Raw genomic sequence first — 18189 nt, forward strand, 5'->3', positions numbered from 1 at the left:
GCACCCACTGCTCCCACCCAGGCTTAGGCCAGTCCCAGCACAAGGCCAAGGAGCAAAACAGCCGGGGAGCCTGGCTCTCCACGCATGCCAGGGATGTCTCCCAGCTCAGAACGCTTGCACTGGTAGGGAAGCAATATTGCCCCTGACCACACGGTCTCAAGCAGGAGGTCGACCTCCCAGGCTTTCCACCCAGGGCTGATCCTGCAGCTTTGCATTGCTGCTGAGGTCTGCACAAGCAGCATGGAAACACTTGGGCTGGGAAGAAGCTACGTGTAGAATGGATCATGCATGTCCAATTGCCCTCCTGGCCTTTGAGGTGAAGGGCCCGCAGATTTCTCCACATTGGCAGAGAAATGCAGATTTGTTCCCTGGCTCCTCTCAGCCTCCCTCCCTTCTGGGATATCTCAAGTGGGCCCTGCCAGAGCGTGCTTCTACCCACATCCCCTGGCCCTCCAGAAACCATCCCTGGGCTGCTGTCCTGTGAGGCCCCCAGCACTCCTGCCGAGTAGCCCACCTCTTTCCAAGCTGTGCCCAGAGACCATCTCTTGGTGCTCTATACCATGGATTGCCTCACCCTCACATCCCTGACCCCAAGCAGTGGAACGTGCTACCACCCCTGGAGAGTGAGGCACCTCGTGGGACAGCCCTGATTCACCTCCGGTCCCACGGCGATATTAGTTGGTGGCTCCTGCACAGAGCCGTGAGCACGGGCACGTGTCTGGGGCAGTTCACAGACACCTCTGATACACGCCTCTTCCGTGGGGAGCAGCCCCTGGGGCATGGCTAGCTGGATGCAGCCCCCTCTTCCAGCTCCTCCCACTGAGCTTCTGGCTGAACTTTCCCCCACACCTAGTCCTCTCCACAGTCCCTGTCCGTGGCCATACAAAGTCAGGGGAATGCCTTAACAATCTCCTCCTGGCACTGGCCAAAATGGCCACCCACCAGCCCCAGATGAGGACACTCGCTGGGGAGATGCTATGCAACTGGGAGGCCTACTTCCATGCCCAGGATATCTCATGCATCCAGGCAGAGTGCTCTGGGAAGCATCCACAGACTACATGGCCTCTTTCGCCAAGCAGCAGGGGCATCCAGGGTTCTCTGCCCAGTGAGCCCCTCCGATTCCTTCATTTTAAACCTTGGACACCCCTGCCACTCCTGTTCCCATCTGAGCCTTCCTTGTCCCACAGAATCAGCTGGTTTTCTAGGCTCTGTGGCCCTTCCTCGTTGGAGGGCAGCCTTGTGTCCTCGGCCCATCCTCCCAGAATTCACACGGGCAGACCGAATGACTGAACACTACTACTAAAGGGACAGGTGAGGGGCATGCTCTGGGCCAGCATCTCCCAATTGAGCAGGCCAGTGGCTGCCGGTGCCCAGCCAAAGAAACTCATTCTCCCCAGACAAGTTTCCCTAGCAGTTAGGCTGCACTTTGAGCTCCGCCCCTGCAGGGAAGATGGATAGAGGTGTCCTTCGTACAGGGCTCAAGCCATGCATTGGCACCTGGTATTCCACTTGCTGGAGCCAACAGTCCATGCTGAGGTTTCCCAAGAAAACAGTTCAGAAAACTTGTATTTTTGCACTCAATCAACTAGCAGAGCTTAGGGAAGGTGCTTTCATCTCCCACCTCCTTCCTGCTTCTGTTTGCTTTATCTACAAAGCGGCACTTAAACCTTCCACGGGCTTTGGACCTGGGCTTGACCCATCTATTTAGAGGTGCCAGGGCTCATCCCTGGCAAGCCCTAGCACAAATTAAGCACGGAGGGAGATCCCCTCATCCAGGCAGGCTAAGTACAGTTCTGCTGCCCTTTTCTCATACAATAAGGATAACAACATTTCATGACCCCACATTTAATACTTAAGTGATTTGTAACCCAACACCAGCCAAAATTGATCACTTGGGCAGCACAGCTCTGTCTGCCGGATACCTAGGTAGAGTAAGTGAGTTTGTGTAAATACAATCTGGTCCTGAAGCCTTTTCAGGCACCCCTGGCTCATCACTAGCTGTCAGAGGAGAGCTCATTCAGACCTTGCTTATAAATAATAATTTCAAATTATTAGGTAGGCCAATATAGCCGAAACAAATGTGCCACCATTGACAAAAATAACAGCTGTATGAGGAAGCTAGTCTTTGCTCAGACTTTTCATGCTCTCTCAGGTACAAGTATTTTCTCATACACTTTATCTGCTTTTAAAGTGTGTATTAATGTTTCAATTTCAATTCAAATTTTCAACCAATGACTAAATTGGCAGCACTGCACGTAACTGGGGGGAGGGTGTTGGGAAAATTCAGGGGAGGTGTACACCCCCCCTCGGGGGGAGGATTGGGCCAAAAGAAATCTGATGAGGTTCTGGAGCTGGCCAGAGAATTGGACTATGCTGTAGTGACTGCACCCCAGAATGCTAGATTTGTGACCGGGAAACATACATAAACATACGTTTCCTAGTAGGCCAAGACTTTTAAAATGCATTATTTGCCAAGGTTCTTATCTCACATCATCGCTGTCTCAAGAGGTCATTATATGGGGAGTTTCTGTACTAAACTTTTTTATTATTATACTTATTTTTTATGTAAGAACGGCCATATTGGGTCAGACCAATGGTCCATCTAGCTCTGTCATAAATATAAAGGGAAGGGTAACCACCTTTCTGTATACAGTGCTATAAAATCCCTCCTGGCCAGAGGCAACCTCCTGTTACCTGTAAACGGTTAAGAAGCTCAGCTAACCTGGCTGGCACCTGACCCAAAGGACCAATAAGGGGACAAGATACTTTCAAATCTTGGGGGGAGGCTTTTGTTGTGCTCTAAAGGAATTGGCGGCTGTGATTGCAGAGCCATTGGCCATTATCTTTGAAAACTCGTGGCGAACGGGGGAAGTCCCAGATGACTGGAAAAAGGCTAATGTAGTGCCAATCTTTAAAAAAGGGAAGAAGGAGGATCCTGGGAACTACAGGCCAGTCAGCCTCACTTCAGTCCCCGGAAAAATCATGGAGCAGGTCCTCAAAGAATCAATCCTGAAGCACTTACACGAGAGGAAAGTGATCAGGAACAGTCAGCATGGATTCACCAAGGGAAGGTCATGCCTGACGAATCTAATCGCCTTCTATGATGAGATTACTGGTTCTGTGGATGAAGGGAAAGCAGTGGATGTATTGTTTCTTGACTTTAGCAAAGCTTTTGACAGGGTCTCCCACAGTATTCTTGTCAGCAAGTTAAAGAAGTATGGGCTGGATGAATGCACTATAAAGTGGGTAGAAAGTTGGCTAGATTGTCGGGCTCAACGGGTAGTGATCAATGGCTCCACGTCTAGTTGGCAGCCGGTGTCAAGTGGAGTGCCCCAGGGGTCGGTCCTGGGGCCGGTTTTGTTCAATATCTTTATAAATGATCTGGAGGATGGTGTGGATTGCACTCTCAGCAAATTTGCGGATGATACTAAACTGGGAGGAGTGGTAGATACGCTGGAGGGCAGGGATAGGATACAGAGGGACCTAGACAAATTGGAGGATTGGGCCAAAAGAAATCTGATGAGGTTCAATAAGGATAAGTGCAGGGTCCTGCACTTAGGACGGAAGAACCCAATGCACAGCTACAGACTAGGGACCGAATGGCTAGGCAGCAGTTCTGCAGAAAAGGACCTAGGGGTGACAGTGGACGAGAAGCTGGATATGAGTCAGCAGTGTGCCCTTGTTGCCAAGAAGGCCAATGGCATTTTGGGATGTATAAGTAGGGGCATAGCGAGCAGATCGAGGGACGTGATCGTCCCCCTCTATTCGACATTGGTGAGGCCTCATCTGGAGTACTGTGTCCAGTTTTGGGCCCCACGCTACAAGAAGGATGTGGATAAATTGGAAAGAGTCCAGCGAAGGGCAACAAAAATGATTAGGGGTCTGGAACACATGAGTTATGAGGAGAGGCTGAGGGAACTGGGATTGTTTAGTCTGCAGAAGAGAAGAATGAGGGGGGATTTGATAGCTGCTTTCAACTACCTGAGAGGGGGTTCCAGAGAGGATGGTTCTAAACTATTCTCAGTGGTAGAAGAGGACAGGACAAGGAGTAATGGTCTCAAGTTGCAGTGGGGGAGGTTTAGGTTGGATATTAGGAAAAACTTTTTCACTAGGAGGGTGGTAAAACACTGGAATGCGTTACCTAGGGAGGTGGTAGAATCTCCTTCCTTAGAAGTTTTTAAGGTCAGGCTTGACAAAGCTCTGGCTGGGATGATTTAATTGGGGATTGGTCCTGCTTTTGAGCAGGGGGTTGGACTAGATGACCTCCTGAGGTCCCTTCCAACCCTGATATTCTATGATTCTTTGTTTACGTGGTTGTTCTCTCTTGGGACTGAGAGAGGCCAGACAGAAATCCATCTTCTCCAACCCATCCTAATCCAAGTCTCCAATATTGCAACCAGTAGAGGTGAGCCAAGCAAGGCGGATTAGTTTATCTTTTGGTTTATGTGAATTTTCCCTGTTTTAAGAGGGAGCTTTATTCCCATTTTCTGTGACTTTAAGGTTTGCCCAGAGGGGGATCCTCTGTGTTTTGAATCTGGATACCCTGTAAAGTATTTTCCATCCTGATTTTACAGAGATGATTTTTACCTTTCCTTTTTTTTAAATAAAATCCTTCTTTTAAGAACCTGACTGATTTTTCCATGGTTCCAAGATCCAGGGGTTTGGGTCTTTGGTCATTTTGTAACCAATCGGTTCGGATATTATTCCCAAGCCTCCCCAGGAAAGGGGGTGTGTAAGGCTTGGGGGGATATTTTGGGGGAAGACGTCTCCAAGTGGGTTCTTTCCCTGTTCTTTGTTTAACATGTTTGGTGGTGGCAGCGTACCAGGCTTTAATCTAAGCTGATAGAAATAAGCTCAGGGGGCTTTCATGCGGGTCCCCACATCTGCACCCTAGAGTTCAGAGTGGGGAAGGAACCCTGACAAGCTCAGTATTCTGTCTTCCGATAGTGACTATTCCAGGAGCTTCAGAGGGAATGAACAGAACAGGGAATCATCGAGTGATCCATCCCGTTGTCCACTCCCAGCTTCTGGCAAACAGATGCTAGGAACACTCAGAGCATGGTGTTGCATCCCTGCCCATCCTGACTAATAGCCATTGATGGACCTAACCTCCATGAACGTACCTAGTTCTTTTTTGAACCCTGGTATAATTTTGGCCTTCACAACATCCCTGGCAAAACGTTCCATGGGTGACTGTGTGTTGTGTGAAGAAATATTTCCTTTTGTTTGTTTTAAACTTGCTGCCTATTAATTTCATTAGGTGACCCCTGTTTCTTGTGTTATGTGAAGGGGTAAATAACACTTCCTGATTCACTTTCTCCACACCAGTCAAGATTTTATAAGCCTCTAGCATATCACCTCTTAGTAATTTCTTTTCCAAGCTGAAAAGTCCCAGTCTTTTTAATCTCTCCTCGTACGGAAGCCGTTCCACACCCCTCATCATTTTGGTTGCCCTTCTCTGTGCTTTTTCCGATTCCAATATATCTTTTTTGAGATGGAGTGACCAGAACTGCCTGCAGTATTCAAGATGTGGGCATATCATGAATTTATATAGTAAAAGTGGAGGAACTTGGTTTGCCAGACTGATCAGCTAAACCAATACTGACAACCTATATGAAAAGGCTGCAAAACACCATGCCTCTGGACTGCAACAACGTGCAGATAGCCTTATAAGCCAGTCACTGTCAAAGCCAATTTTTGGAGAACTTAATGAGGCTGTTAAGAATGATGGAGACACAACTCAGTTTATACAACGAAGAGTCCTTGTGGCACCTTAGAGACAAACAAATTTATTTGGGCATAAGCTTTCGTGGGCTAAAACCCACTTCATCAGATGCATGGAGTGGAAAATACAGTAGAGAGGTATAAATACACAGCATTTATTGAAAAGATGGGAGCTGCCTTACCAAGTGTGGGGGGTCAGTGCTAACGAGCCAATTCAATTAAGTTAGAAGTGGGCTATTCTCAACAGTTGACAAGAAGGGGTGGAAATCACTTTTGTAGTGCTAATGAGGCCAATGTGATCAAGGTGGCCCATTTCAAACAGTTAACAAGAAGGTGTGAATATCAGCAGGGAGAAATTAGTTTTTGTAGTGACCCATCCACTCCCAGTCCTTATTCAGGCCTAATTAGATGATGTGCAGTTTGCAAATTAATTCCAAATCTGCAGTTTCTCGTTAGAGTCTTTCTGAAGTTTTGTTGTTGAAGAATTGCCACTTTTAAGTCTGTTATTGAGTGTCCAGGGAGATTGAAGTGTTCTCCTACTGGTTTTTGAATGTTATAATTCTTGATGTCAGATTTGTGTCCATTTATTCTTTTGCATAGAGACTGTCCAGTTTGACCAATGTACATGGCAGAGGGGCATTCCTGGCACATGATGGCATATATCACATTGGTAGATGTGCAGGTGAACAAGCCCCTGATGGTGTGGCTGATGTGGTTAGGTCCTATGATGGTCCTATCTCGGGGCTTCTCCTTCTGCCCCACCACCCCCCATGAACAGGATACAGTTCTGCAGTGACCTAGAATCCTACTTTCGACGTCTCCAACTCAAGGAATATTTCCAACACACCACTGAACAGCATACTAACCCACAGAGGCCTTCCTACCAACGCTACGAAAAGAAGGATTCTGCGTGGACTCCTCCTGAAGGTTGAAACAACAGACTGGACTTCTACATAGATTGCTTCTGCCAACGTGCACGGGCTGAAATAGTGGAAAAGCAGCATCACTTGCCCCATAACCTCAGCCATACAGAGCACAACGCCAGCCACAGCCTCAGAAATAACTCTAACATCATAATCAAAATGGCTGACAAAGGAGATGCTGTTGTCATCATTAATAGGTTGGAATACGAACAAGAGGCTGCTCGGCAACTCTCTGACACCACATTCTACAGGCCATTACCCTCTGATCCCACTGAGGGTTACCAAAAGAAACTACACCGTCTGCTCAAGAAACTCTCTGAAGAAGCACAGGAACAAATCTACACAGACACACCCCTAGAGCCCCAACCAGGGGTATTCTATCTGCTACCCAAGATCCATAAACCTGGAAATCCTGGACATGCCATTATCTCAGGCATTGGCACCCTGACAGCAGGATTGTCTGGCTATGTAGACTCTGTCCTCAGGCCTTACACTACCAGCACTCCCAGCTATCTTCGAGACATCACTGACTTCCTGAGGAAACTACAATCCATCAGTGATCTTCCTGAAAACACCATCCTAGCCACTATGGATGTAGAAGCCCCCTACACCAACATTCCACATAAAGATGGACTACAGGCCGTCAGGAACAGTATCCCCGATAATGTCACGGCAAACCTGGTGGCTGAACTTTGTGACTTTGTCCTTACCCATAACTATTTCACATTTGGGGACAATGTATACCTTCAAATCAGCAGCACTGCTATGGGTACCTGCATGGCCCCACAGTATGGCCACATTTTTATGGCTGACTTAGAACAACGCTTCCTCAGCTCTCGTCCCCTAACGCCCCTACTCTGCTTGCGCTACATTGATGACATCTTCATCATTCAGACCCATGGAAAAGAAGCCCTTGAAGAATTCCACCATGATTTCAACAATTTCAATCCCACCATCAACCTCAGCCTGGACCAGTCCACACAAGAGATCCACTTTCTAGACACTACAGTGCAAATAAGCAATGATCACATAAACACCACCCTATACCGGAAACCTACTGACCGCTATACTTACCTACATGCCTCCAGCTTTCATCCACACCACATCACACGATCCATTGTCTACAGCCAAGCTCTAAGACACAACTGTATTTGCTCCAATTCCCCAGACAGAGACAAACAGCTACAGGATCTCTATCAAATGTTCTTAAAACTACAATACCCACCTGCTGAAGTGAAGAAACAGATTGACAGAGCTAGAAGGGCTGAAGACTATCGCCATTCTCTCTCTTGTAAATCTACTGTTGAAACCACTTGGGTCATTAAACAATGTCATCCAGGCTTTTGCTACAACAGTAGTAGATCTTTGTCTACCCTTGGAGCAATCCGAGAGCTATCCACTGAAAAGCGTACGGGAAGAAGCAAAGAATTCAGTCCAGAAGTTGACTAATGAAGGTATTTATATTGACTCCTTAAGTGAAGGGGACAAGAAGTGTTTGTTAAGCCAGCTGAAAAAGTACACAGACTTGATTTTTACAAATCTACAGTAGAAATTTCTGGATTCTACTCGACCTCTACGTAGCTTTTACAGATGCCTGTTCTATAAAACACCGACAGTTGAGTGGGGCGAGGCACTGCCAGCCATGGGGCTGCCAAGTGCTCAGGACAGAGTAGAGAATTTTGAACACAGAGTGGAATATCATAGGACAAACAAATGAAGATTTGACTTCAACTTCTTTTTTATCATCACTAGTGGCTCGACCCGATCTTTGTGCTGTTTCCCGGGATGAAAGAAGTAGGAATTCATCTCTTGCGGCTCCCAGTCACAACAGCTACAGCCAAGCGTTCTTTTTCATCACTGAATAGAATTTTGTGTTTTGAAAGAAGTCGCCTTCTGCCTGATCATGAGCATAATCCTGAAGGACTGGAAGTAATGGACACACAAGAAGACACCAAAATTACAGGAAGAAACCAAGAAGGTTGTAGCTATTGAACTCCTGTTCTTTTTGTAGTACAGGGAGTAGCCAACTTTAATTTTTGTGATGATTTTAAAACTTGAGTTAAATCTAATAAAATAGTCATGAAACATTTTTCAGTTTTTAATATGGTGCCATACAGCCCACCTTTGCCCTCACAGTCTCAACCCTTGTCGGCCCTCACCTGCCCTGAATAGTACACACACACACAATTTCAATTCCTGGGGAAAACACTGGCCAGCTCCAGGCAGTGAGCGATCAGAGCATTTCTGTGCTGAGATGACAGGCAGAAGACCTGGGCCTCAAGCAGGGCCTTGAGCTGCAGACTCCAGCCCCATATCAAGGGGGGAGGGATAGCTCAGTGGTTTGCGCATTGGCCTGCTAAACCCAGGGTTGTGAGTTCAATCCTTCAGAGGGCCATTTAGGGATCTGGGGGAAAAAATTGGGGATTGGTCCTGCTTTGAGCAGGGGGTTGGACTAGATGACCTCCTGAGGTCCCTTCCAACCCTAATATTCTATGAACCAGTCCCCTCTTTCCAAACCCAAACCCATTCTAATGTCTGAATATAAATCAGCAGGCAGCCACATCCAAACAGTTTGTGCAGTACTGGTCACCATGTCCCTGCAGGAGGTTCAGAGAAGGGTAACAAGTGTAATCAAGAGTCCAGAAAAGCTCTCCTATGAAGACAGGTTGAAGAGACTAGGATGGTTATCTAAGGCTTTGTCTACACTGCCGCGCCACTAAAAGGTGCGTAGTGTAGCTGCTGTTTGTTGGCGGGAGAGAGCTCTTCCGCCAACAAAAAACTTCCACCTCCCATGAGCGGCAGAGCGCTCCTGTCGACAAAGCGCTGTTCACATGGGTGTTTGTCAGTAAAACTTTTGTCATTCGGGGCAGGGGGAGATTTAACACCCCTGAATGACAAAAGTTTTGCCGACGAAGTTCCAGTAAAGACAAAGCCTTAGAAATGAGAAGAGGGGCCACAATGGAATCCAAAAAATGCTGACTGGAATAGAGGAAGTAGATGGGGAGCAGCTATTCTCCCAGTCTCAGAACAAGGGTGTATTCAATGAAATTGAAAGGTAGGAAATTCAAACATCAATAAAAGGAAATCTCCCTGCCCTCAACACGTAATTAGCCAGTGGAACTCACTGCCACATGAAGTCATTGCAGCCAGGAACTTAACGAGAATCGAAATAGGACTGAGGCATTGATACAGCTAATACAACTAGCCAGGGTGATCATACGTAACGATGACAGAGGATATTGACCCTCCTGCTTCATGGCTTGAGCCAATCTCTGTCCACTAGAGATGAGGAGGGGTCCATGTGTGATGTGGATTATTCAGCACCTCCTATTGTGGGGTTTTTACACCTTCCCCTGCAGCAGCTGGTGCCAGTCCCGGCTGGAGATAGGATACTAGGCTGCACCCAGGATCTGACCCAGTCTGGCAGCTCCTATGTGCCTCATGCTCAGTGTATTTGCCCTGCCTGTCCCCTTGGCCAGGCCTCCTGTGACAGACTCCACGCTCTGCTCCAGCTGGGACATTGTCTGTCCCCCCTGAGGGAGCTCTCCTGCCATTCCTCTTGCCCCCTCTTAAGCCCCACAGGGGGGCACTCCTGGGCCCCTAGGAAAGCCTGGTCCTCCTCTCAGTGTAGCTGGAGCCTGGACTGTGACCAGTCAGAGCCAGAAACTCAGCAGGCAGGGTGCCAGCAACGGCTGCCAAGTCTAGCGGTTCAGAGCAATGTGGCATGGTGACATCACAAACCACAGCTGGGCCCGAGAGGCCCGAGCACCCCCCGCAAGCCCAGAAAGTGCGGGGGAAAGCTGACAGCTCCAGCCACCTCCAGCTCTGAGCCGAAGGCTCCACTCCCCACTGGCTTTTGACACCCCACCTGGGGTCTCGTGAGTGATCCCTCCCAGCCATGCAACCGCTGCCTGGGCCTGAAAGACCCCTGCCTACCCAGAGATGGCAGGGGAGCCAGAGAGACAGGTGGGTTCTGCCCTGGTGCATGCTGCACCAAGCACGGTGCAAAGAGCAGGAGCTCTGTCGGCAGGGCCTGGGGCAGTCAGCCAGCAAGAGAGCCCTGCCCAGAGATCCTGGCAGGCAGGATCCCCTTGGGCTCGGGATGCAGGAGACCAGCTGTGGCTGGCACGTCCCTGCACAGTCTTATCTTGAACCAGCAGCTGCACCCCTGCCATCTGGCTGGGGGAGGGGAGCGGGAGGGAGGGAGAAGAAACCGCAGAGGTTGGTGTATGTCTGCGAGGGGTCAGTGCGGAGAAGATGGTGCTGAAACCCAGTGTACCCAGCTGGACCCAGAGACGGGGCCTGGCCTGGAATGGAGCCAGGGTGAAGGGTTGGGCCTGAGAGAAGTGCCCAGAGACGCTGGGAAAGGACAGTCCTAGCCCCTGCATTGCTCACGCTGCCTGCCGGTGATCACACACTCTGGGGGTGGCGGGGGGGGAGGAGACAGTCCCATGATCCCCTTGCTCTGTTTGTAGTTCATGCGGGGTTAATAAACGACCAACAGCTGCGATAAGCATGGCCCATGCAGCAGGGCAGGTTTTGAGATGGCCCCACGCCCAAGAGGAGAAGGTGCCTAGACAGGGCGAAGCCAGGGCTCGGAGCAGCCTATGGGGTTCTGACAACCCGCTGAAACATCTCTCGGTCAGTTATCCCATCAATGGGACTGCAACAGGCAGCGCAGCCAGGGAGCCATTCGCCGCACAGCGGGCGCCACCGTACCATACTCAGGCAATCTCTGCTCCTTGCCTGCTTGGCCCGAGGCAGCTCCCTGTGCCTGGCTGGGGGGCATCACGCAGGCAGCACAGGGACCCAGGAGCAGCCGTCGGGGCGGCGGTCTGGCTCTAGGTCTGCAAGCACGTGGGCTGCACTTCCTTGGGCTGCCTCCCAGGTCAGCTCTGTTAGCTAGAGACCCCCACTGGTCCGACTCCTGTGTCCCTACCTGTGTTTGCTGTCATGTCCTGCTTTCGCCAGCACCATGCAAATGGAGAGCCTCCCTCTGCCACCCACTCCACGGGCCGGGGACTTCTTCAAACAGCCACCTAGGAGAGAAGCCAGTGGGGAAAAGCCATACGCAGCACCAGGAGTAAAGAGAGAGACAGCAGGGATGGCATCATGCCACAGAGTGCCCCAGTGCCAAGTTAAGCTGAGACTCCAGGAAACATGATACCTTTTGTTTTGTATGTAACCACTCTGTGCCCACCATTATCCCAAGGTGCCATCTCTGAAGTCTTAGCACTGATTATTTTCACTATAGTCCATCTCAATGCTGGCATCCTGGGTAGGGTGACCAGATGTCCTGATTTTATACGGACAGTCCCGATATTTGGGGCTTTTTCTTATATAGGCTCCTATTACCCCCCACCCCCTACCCCGATTTTTCACACTTGCTGTCTGGTTACCCTAAGCCTGGGGCCGAGCTCAGCTGACCCAAAGAAACTGGAACAGCGCACAGTGTGCTGGGGGGCCATCGCAGCTGGGAGCTTCTGTGAGCGGCCAGTGGGTCAGGGCTGGACACTGCAGGGGGCTCGGGGGGCATGGCAGAGCATGGGCTGGCGTTGCCCAGTGGAGGCTGTTGGGTGCAAACAGGCTGGTGGTGTCAGGAGCTGAAACAGCAAGTCTTCCTCGCGCTGGAGGTGGGGCAGGGGAGTAAACAAGGCGACTCTCCACCATCCACCAGGATGGCTAAATTGCCGGGGCCCATGCTTTGAGAGAAGTCTGTGTCCATGTCCTCATCCCCGCGCTGCCATCGCCTCCTTGCCTGCTTTTGCAGGTTCTGGTTCTGCAGGTACCACACGATAACGCGCGAGGTGTTTACAATGCTCATAACTGCCGCGGTGAGCTGAGCGGGCTCCATGCTTGCTGTGGTCTGGCGTCTGCAGGAGAGCAGAGTGCCAGCAGAAGCGGTCATTCAGTGATGATGGTTTGCAGACCTACTGCACCGTCCACTGCCAGGACACAACAGCTGAGCGGGCTGCACGCTCAAAGCCGTTTTATGGCGAGACAAGAGCAGCCGAGCAGAGTGGCCACGGAAGCGGCCCTGCGAGACCACTGGGAGAGCAGAGTGGCCGCGGAAGCGGTGGCTGACAACCTGTGAGGTGGATTCATGAGAGCAGAGTGGCAGTGGAAGAGGGAGCCCATGAGAGACAACATGGAGAAATTTGCTATCGAGACAAGAGCACAAGCAGGAGAGCAGAGTGGCAGCGGAAGCTGTTGTTCGATGACGATAATTAGCATCCTACTGCACCGGCTGCTGACAGCAGTATGGGGCCCGCACGGAAAAAAGGCGCGAAATGATTGTCTGCTGTTGCTTTCACGGAGGGAGGGGCAACTGATGACATGTACCCAAAACCACCCGCGACAATGTTTTTGCCCCATCAGGCATTGGGAGCTCAACCCAGAATTCCAGTGGGCGGCGGAGACTGCGGGAACTGTGGGATAGCTACCCCCAATGCAACGCTCCCAAAGTCGACTCTAGCCTCGGTACTGTGGACGCACTCTGCCGACTTAATGCGCTTAGTGGGGACGCACGCAATCGACTGTGTAAAATCGCTTTCTAAAAATTGACTTCTATAAATTTGACCTAATTTTGTAGTGTAGACATACCCTAAGAGGAGAGCTACAGCTCTGTGCACTGCAAACTGCCCATGTTCATTGCAAAGGCATGTTCACTCTGGAGCCTAATGACACCCAACATTTAAGTTCACTGGCTACTGTTTTACAAAGAACAACCAGCTGCTCTGGGGCAGTGGGAGCCATCAGAATGGGGGGCACATCAGATACCATGGAGAGGGGACACCCAAGTTGCGGTCTCTTGGTTACCCAGGGAAGGCCATGAACACAGACCCTCTTATTCTGCAGCCCTCCGAGACAGGGGTCGGCCACCGTGGGGGAGAGACCAGGGAGCCCCGGAGGGCACAATGGGTATGGAGGAAGGTGTGGAGAGTTTGCAGAGAGAAACCCAGCGTGGTGGGTGGGGTGGCCACAAGCCCTGGAGTGACTCACTCAACTGTCCTTTGCTGAACGCTCACACAACATGCAGACGAAGCTACTCAGGATGTGAACCGAAGCCACAGGCACCTTCCCGAGGAGTATTTCGAGTCTCGGTGAACACAAACATAGCCAAGGAAGCACCAGGCTAGAGGCTCTGGCAGTTGGAAGAAAACTGCCCTGACACAGGGGAGGGGGTTCCTCATGGCTTGGCAAAGCAGCAGCCCTGAGCCGGGCGGGTTTTCAGCCATTGGCTGGCCAAGCCTGGGCAGAGCCAGGCTCATGTACCATTGATGTCCCTCTGGTGACGAGGGGGAAATGGCCCTTCATCCTGGGAAGAGTCACGACCTCCCCGGCAGGTGGGGCAGCACATTTGCCTTGGTGTAAGTGCAGTCTCGGAGCTCCACACTGGGCCAGGCCACGGCTGCAGGGGGTTGGAGGATTTGTACACAGGACTTTGGGGAGCAGTGAATTGCGAGGGCAGGTCCAGCAAGGAGCTGGCATGGTAGATCCTGCTCAAGCGCAAGCTGCCCTCTGGGTGATGGAAAGAAGCCTCCAGCCCAAGTGTCCTTGGCTTTGCTGTGCCAGGCTTCGCCCCGGCAGCAGGAAGCGGCCGGGAGCTGGCAGTGGCAGGACAGCAGGGCTCAGGCTGGGGAAACAGCCCCCTACCCCTTCCCTGACACCACAACTAGCTGGAAGATCCTGCAGCTGCTCCCCCGGCAGGACCCTCACAATGGAGGAGGGACGTTCCCTCACTCCCAAGCAGATGGGCAAAGGCACGTGCCAGCCACACTCAGACACCGGGTACCGTGCCCGCAGATCAGCCCCGCAGCTGCCCCCCTCAGCCCTGCATTCCCAGCTGGATCTTCCCAGTCCCCACCTCTCTCCTTGTGCGCTGGGTCCCTCCTCGTTGCCTCTCCACCCCCCTTTGCCATTCACCCCATAGATCCTGCCACAGCCAGCTCCCCCCGCCAGCCCTTTATCCACCAAACTCTCCATCCCTTCCCACCTCTCGAAAGGAGGAGCAGGAATGCATACGCTCCTCCTCGCCCAAAGATCCCCCCCATGGGCACCTACCTGGGCCCCTCTCTCCAGTGCCCATAGGAGAAGCGAGGGCACCTCCAGCACCTGAGCAACTCCACTGCACCCTCTCCCCACCCCGGCTGGCCCCGAACGCTCAGCAGACGAAGCTGTCCCACGTGGGCGTGAGCAGCTGGTGTTTGGCCTAGAGAGAGGATGGCCACAGTGCTGAGGGACCCTAAGACAACTGTTCGTCTAAAGGACCTGTTTATCCAGAAGCTGCGTCCCTGGCCCCAATTAAGCAGACTCTGATGCTGACGAAAGGCAGTTCCGAGGGGCCCGGCACGGGTTGCTTGCTCTTACGGCCCCAGCACGGACGAGAGGGTGCGTACGCCAGCAGGGACAGGAAAGTTTGGAATTGTACAGGGGCTGCTAAGGGAAACCAGTCTAGCTTGTCACGGTTTCGTTTTTCTCTGAAAGGCGAAGGCACCTGAAGGGACTCTTCCAAAATGCAATTTTTCTTGTTTGCGATTTATCCAAGAAGCGTCAGGAAGGTGAAATCTGTCCTGGTGTTGCTGAAGGTTTCCCCGACAGCCCAGGTATCTGAGAACTGTCTGAGCCCTGAACAGAAGGGGCCAGCGTTTTGCAATTCCCCTCCAAAGAGGGCTTTTCTCTCAGCTATTTATTAGGCATTTGAGTTATATAGGTGTAAACAAAGCAATCCCGGTGTTTGAAACCGTCTGCTAAGAAACGCTGCCCCACGCAGTTCGAGGTCAGCTCTGGGGGTCTGGGATGTCCTCATCCTCCCAGGGCTCCAGAGAGTCCTCCAGGGTCAGCAGGGGAGATGAGACCTGAATGTCTAATGCAAGAGAGCAGAGAAAAGCAGCACAGAAAGCCTTCCCCGCCGCCTGTCCCCACGCCTCTGGGAAAGGCAAGAGCCCCATTGTTTTCCTTTGCAGGTTGCTTTCTGGGCTGCGGGCTGCAGGTTGCCTTTGAGAGGCTGGGCCTGCCCTACTGAGAAGGCGCCCGTTCCCCACATGGCCCCGACTTCTCCTGGCCCCTCTTCCGAGCAGCTCTGCTAAGGGGACACGCTGCAGCAGCTGGCGGGGCAGGGGTGCCTGGGGAGGGGATGCCCAGGCGGCCTCTGCTCAGGGGTGGGCTCAGAGCCCCGCCACTTCTCTCACGTGCTGGGGGAGCTCCCTCGAGTGCCCGCATCGCACCGCCCCCTCCCCGGGAGCAGCGCCCGGCGGCGCCGCCCGTGGGCGGCCAGGGAGCGGACACCAGGCGGCCCCGCAGCCCGGGCAGGGCGGGCTGAGCCCCGGGCCGAGCGGGGCATCCCGGAGCTGCCGAGCGACTTCCTCTGGCGAACAGTAACCGCGCAGCGCCCCGAGGGGCCGCCCGTGGGCCCCCTGGGCCAGGCCGTGACCGCATGACCCCGGCCCGGCCAGCGGCCACAGAGGCAGGAGGAAGCCGCCGGCACATTGTCCGCGGTCCCCACCCTGCCCCTCACAACCAGGGCAGCCGCCGACATCAAGACGCGTTTCCTCCCGAGCAGCAGGGCGCAGCGCCCGCGCCGGGGCCTGGCACTGCCGGGCCTGGCACTGCCGGGGCCCCCGGGCAGCGCAGGGGCCAGCTGGCCCTGTCGTGCGCCCCCGCCTTCCCCAGCAGCCGCCAGCAGCCCCGCCGGGTGACAAGACGGCGCCTTCCTGGGAGAGCCCTTAGCGGGAGCCTGGGGAAACCCTTCTGCTGGAGGAGCCCCCAGAGCAGGGGAGATGGCGCAGCCAGAGGCTGCTGGGTGCTCACCGTGTCCCGGCTGCAAAGGGTCGTGCCCCAGGGAAAAGCTCGGCAGGTTTCCAAGTGACAAGGGGACTCCCAAATCAGAACTCACACCCCGCCGCAGCCACTTCGAATTGCACCAGCCATGGCTTGGCCCTGGAGCGTGAGGGAGTCTCGGTGCTTTCAAGTCACTGGGGCCATAGACAAGAAGTCACGGACGGACTCACCAATCCCAGGGGCTCCAGGAGCTGGACATGCCACTTCTTCCAAAACTCAGGCAGCTGCGACCCCCTCAGAGCAGCTGCCTTTGCTCCCTGCGGCTCCTTCCCCGGCCAGCCCTCAGCTTGCAGCCAGCAGCCTCCTGCTTTACCAGGAGCTGCCCGAGCCGCCCCCTCCCCGGCCAAGCTGGGCTGGTTTGAAGAGCTGCCTTAAGCAGGGGACACTTAGGTCCTGCCTCCCATTAACTGCTCCACCTCCCACAGAGCAGCTTCAGCAGCCCCACCTTAAAGGGCCAGCACCTTCCTTTCTCTGTCCCCCTCGCCTTCTTGCTCCCAGTCCTTTTGCTGGGTGTGTCAGGGCCCCGTGAGCAAGAGCTGCTGGTCCCTGCAAGGCTCTGCAAACCCTCCACAGCTGTAGGGTCACCCCTCCAACCTGGAGAACAGGAGCAAAGCAGGCTCACCCAGCCACCCCCAGGAAATACCCTCCCTGGCCTCCTGCTAAGAAGCTCACCTCCATGAGTTAACAGAAGGGCTTTAAACGGGGGCCAGGGCTCAGCCCCCAGCTGCAGTAAAGTACAGTTCTACCTTGAGAAGTGACTCTGTAGAAATAGCTCCTGTCTCATCTCACCAGCTCCCTGCGTGTCTCACAGTCAGAGCCACCAACTCGACTAAGAGACAGGTCTGCCACTTGTTACTCCTGTGGGCCCTGCCATGGGGGAGGGAGCTGGAGCCTGTCCCTGTGGGCCCTGCCATGGGGGACGGAGTCAGAGTCTGTTCCCGTGTTCCCTGCGGGGCCAGCCTGGTCACAGGGGAGGTAGCCAGAGTCTGTTCCCATGGGCCCTGTGGGGCTGGCCCAGCCAAAGGGGAGGTAGCCAGAGTCTGTTCCTGTGGGCCCTGTGGTACCGGTCCAGCCACAGGGGAGGGAGCCGGAGTCTGTTCCTGTGGGCCCTGGGGGGCTGGCCTGGTCACAGGGGTGGTAGCATGCCCTATGAAGGGCCAATTGGAACAACTCTGGTTTTAGGGGTAATCATGTATCTGGTTTTAGGGCATAAACACTTGCCAGAGGAGACCAAGAGAGACTTGTGCCCAGCACTGCTCAGCTAGCCAGGTGCAGTATGAGTGCTTTTATCTCTGCTCAGGCAGCCCCACTGGCTAACCTCAGCCTCCCAGGCTTGGCTTCCGACCACAGGTTGGGTTGTTGAGGGGGAGGGCTAGTTTAGTGGTTCAAGCATTGGCCTGCTAAACCCAGGGTTGTGAGTTCAGTCCTTGAGGGGGCCATTTAGGCATCTGGGCCAAAAATTGGGGATTGGTCTTGCTTTGAGCAGGGGGTTGGACTAGATGACCTCCTGAGGTCCCTTCCAATCCTGATATTCTATGATTGTTTTATGCCTGGCCAAAGTCAGTTCAGTTGCTTACGGACCTGAAAAAAAACTGAACCACTGAGTTAGCCTCCTGGCTAGAAGCAAATCCACCAACTTCCATGGCCCAGTGGTCTGATCGGAGATGACTGGTCCTGTGGATGGTGACCCAGTCTCGCATTG

The 18189-nt window shown here is 53.0% G+C and overlaps 1 protein-coding gene across 3 annotated transcripts in view; it reads right to left on the bottom strand.

Moving 5' to 3' along the window:
* RIPOR1 (RHO family interacting cell polarization regulator 1) overlaps positions 1–16840 on the bottom strand; it is a 118465-nt gene extending 101625 nt beyond the window's left edge. The window contains exons 1-2 of one of the 3 annotated variants that reach the window (XM_048816420.2): positions 16658–16840; positions 11587–11686 (exon numbers count right to left, since the gene is read on the bottom strand). In XM_048816420.2, the coding sequence (XP_048672377.1) occupies positions 11587–11602 (16 nt within the window). In that variant the 5' untranslated portion in view covers positions 11603–11686; positions 16658–16840. Of the gene's footprint in view, positions 1–11586; positions 11687–16457; positions 16637–16657 lie in introns of those variants that run through there. The other 2 variants (XM_048816422.2, XM_048816424.2) reach the window with 2 other exon arrangements.
* Between the last annotated feature and the right edge of the window lie 1349 nt (positions 16841–18189).

Source organism: Caretta caretta, chromosome 12 (genome assembly GCF_965140235.1).
Source record: "Caretta caretta isolate rCarCar2 chromosome 12, rCarCar1.hap1, whole genome shotgun sequence".
In the NCBI taxonomy this organism is placed as follows: domain Eukaryota; kingdom Metazoa; phylum Chordata; order Testudines; family Cheloniidae; genus Caretta; species Caretta caretta.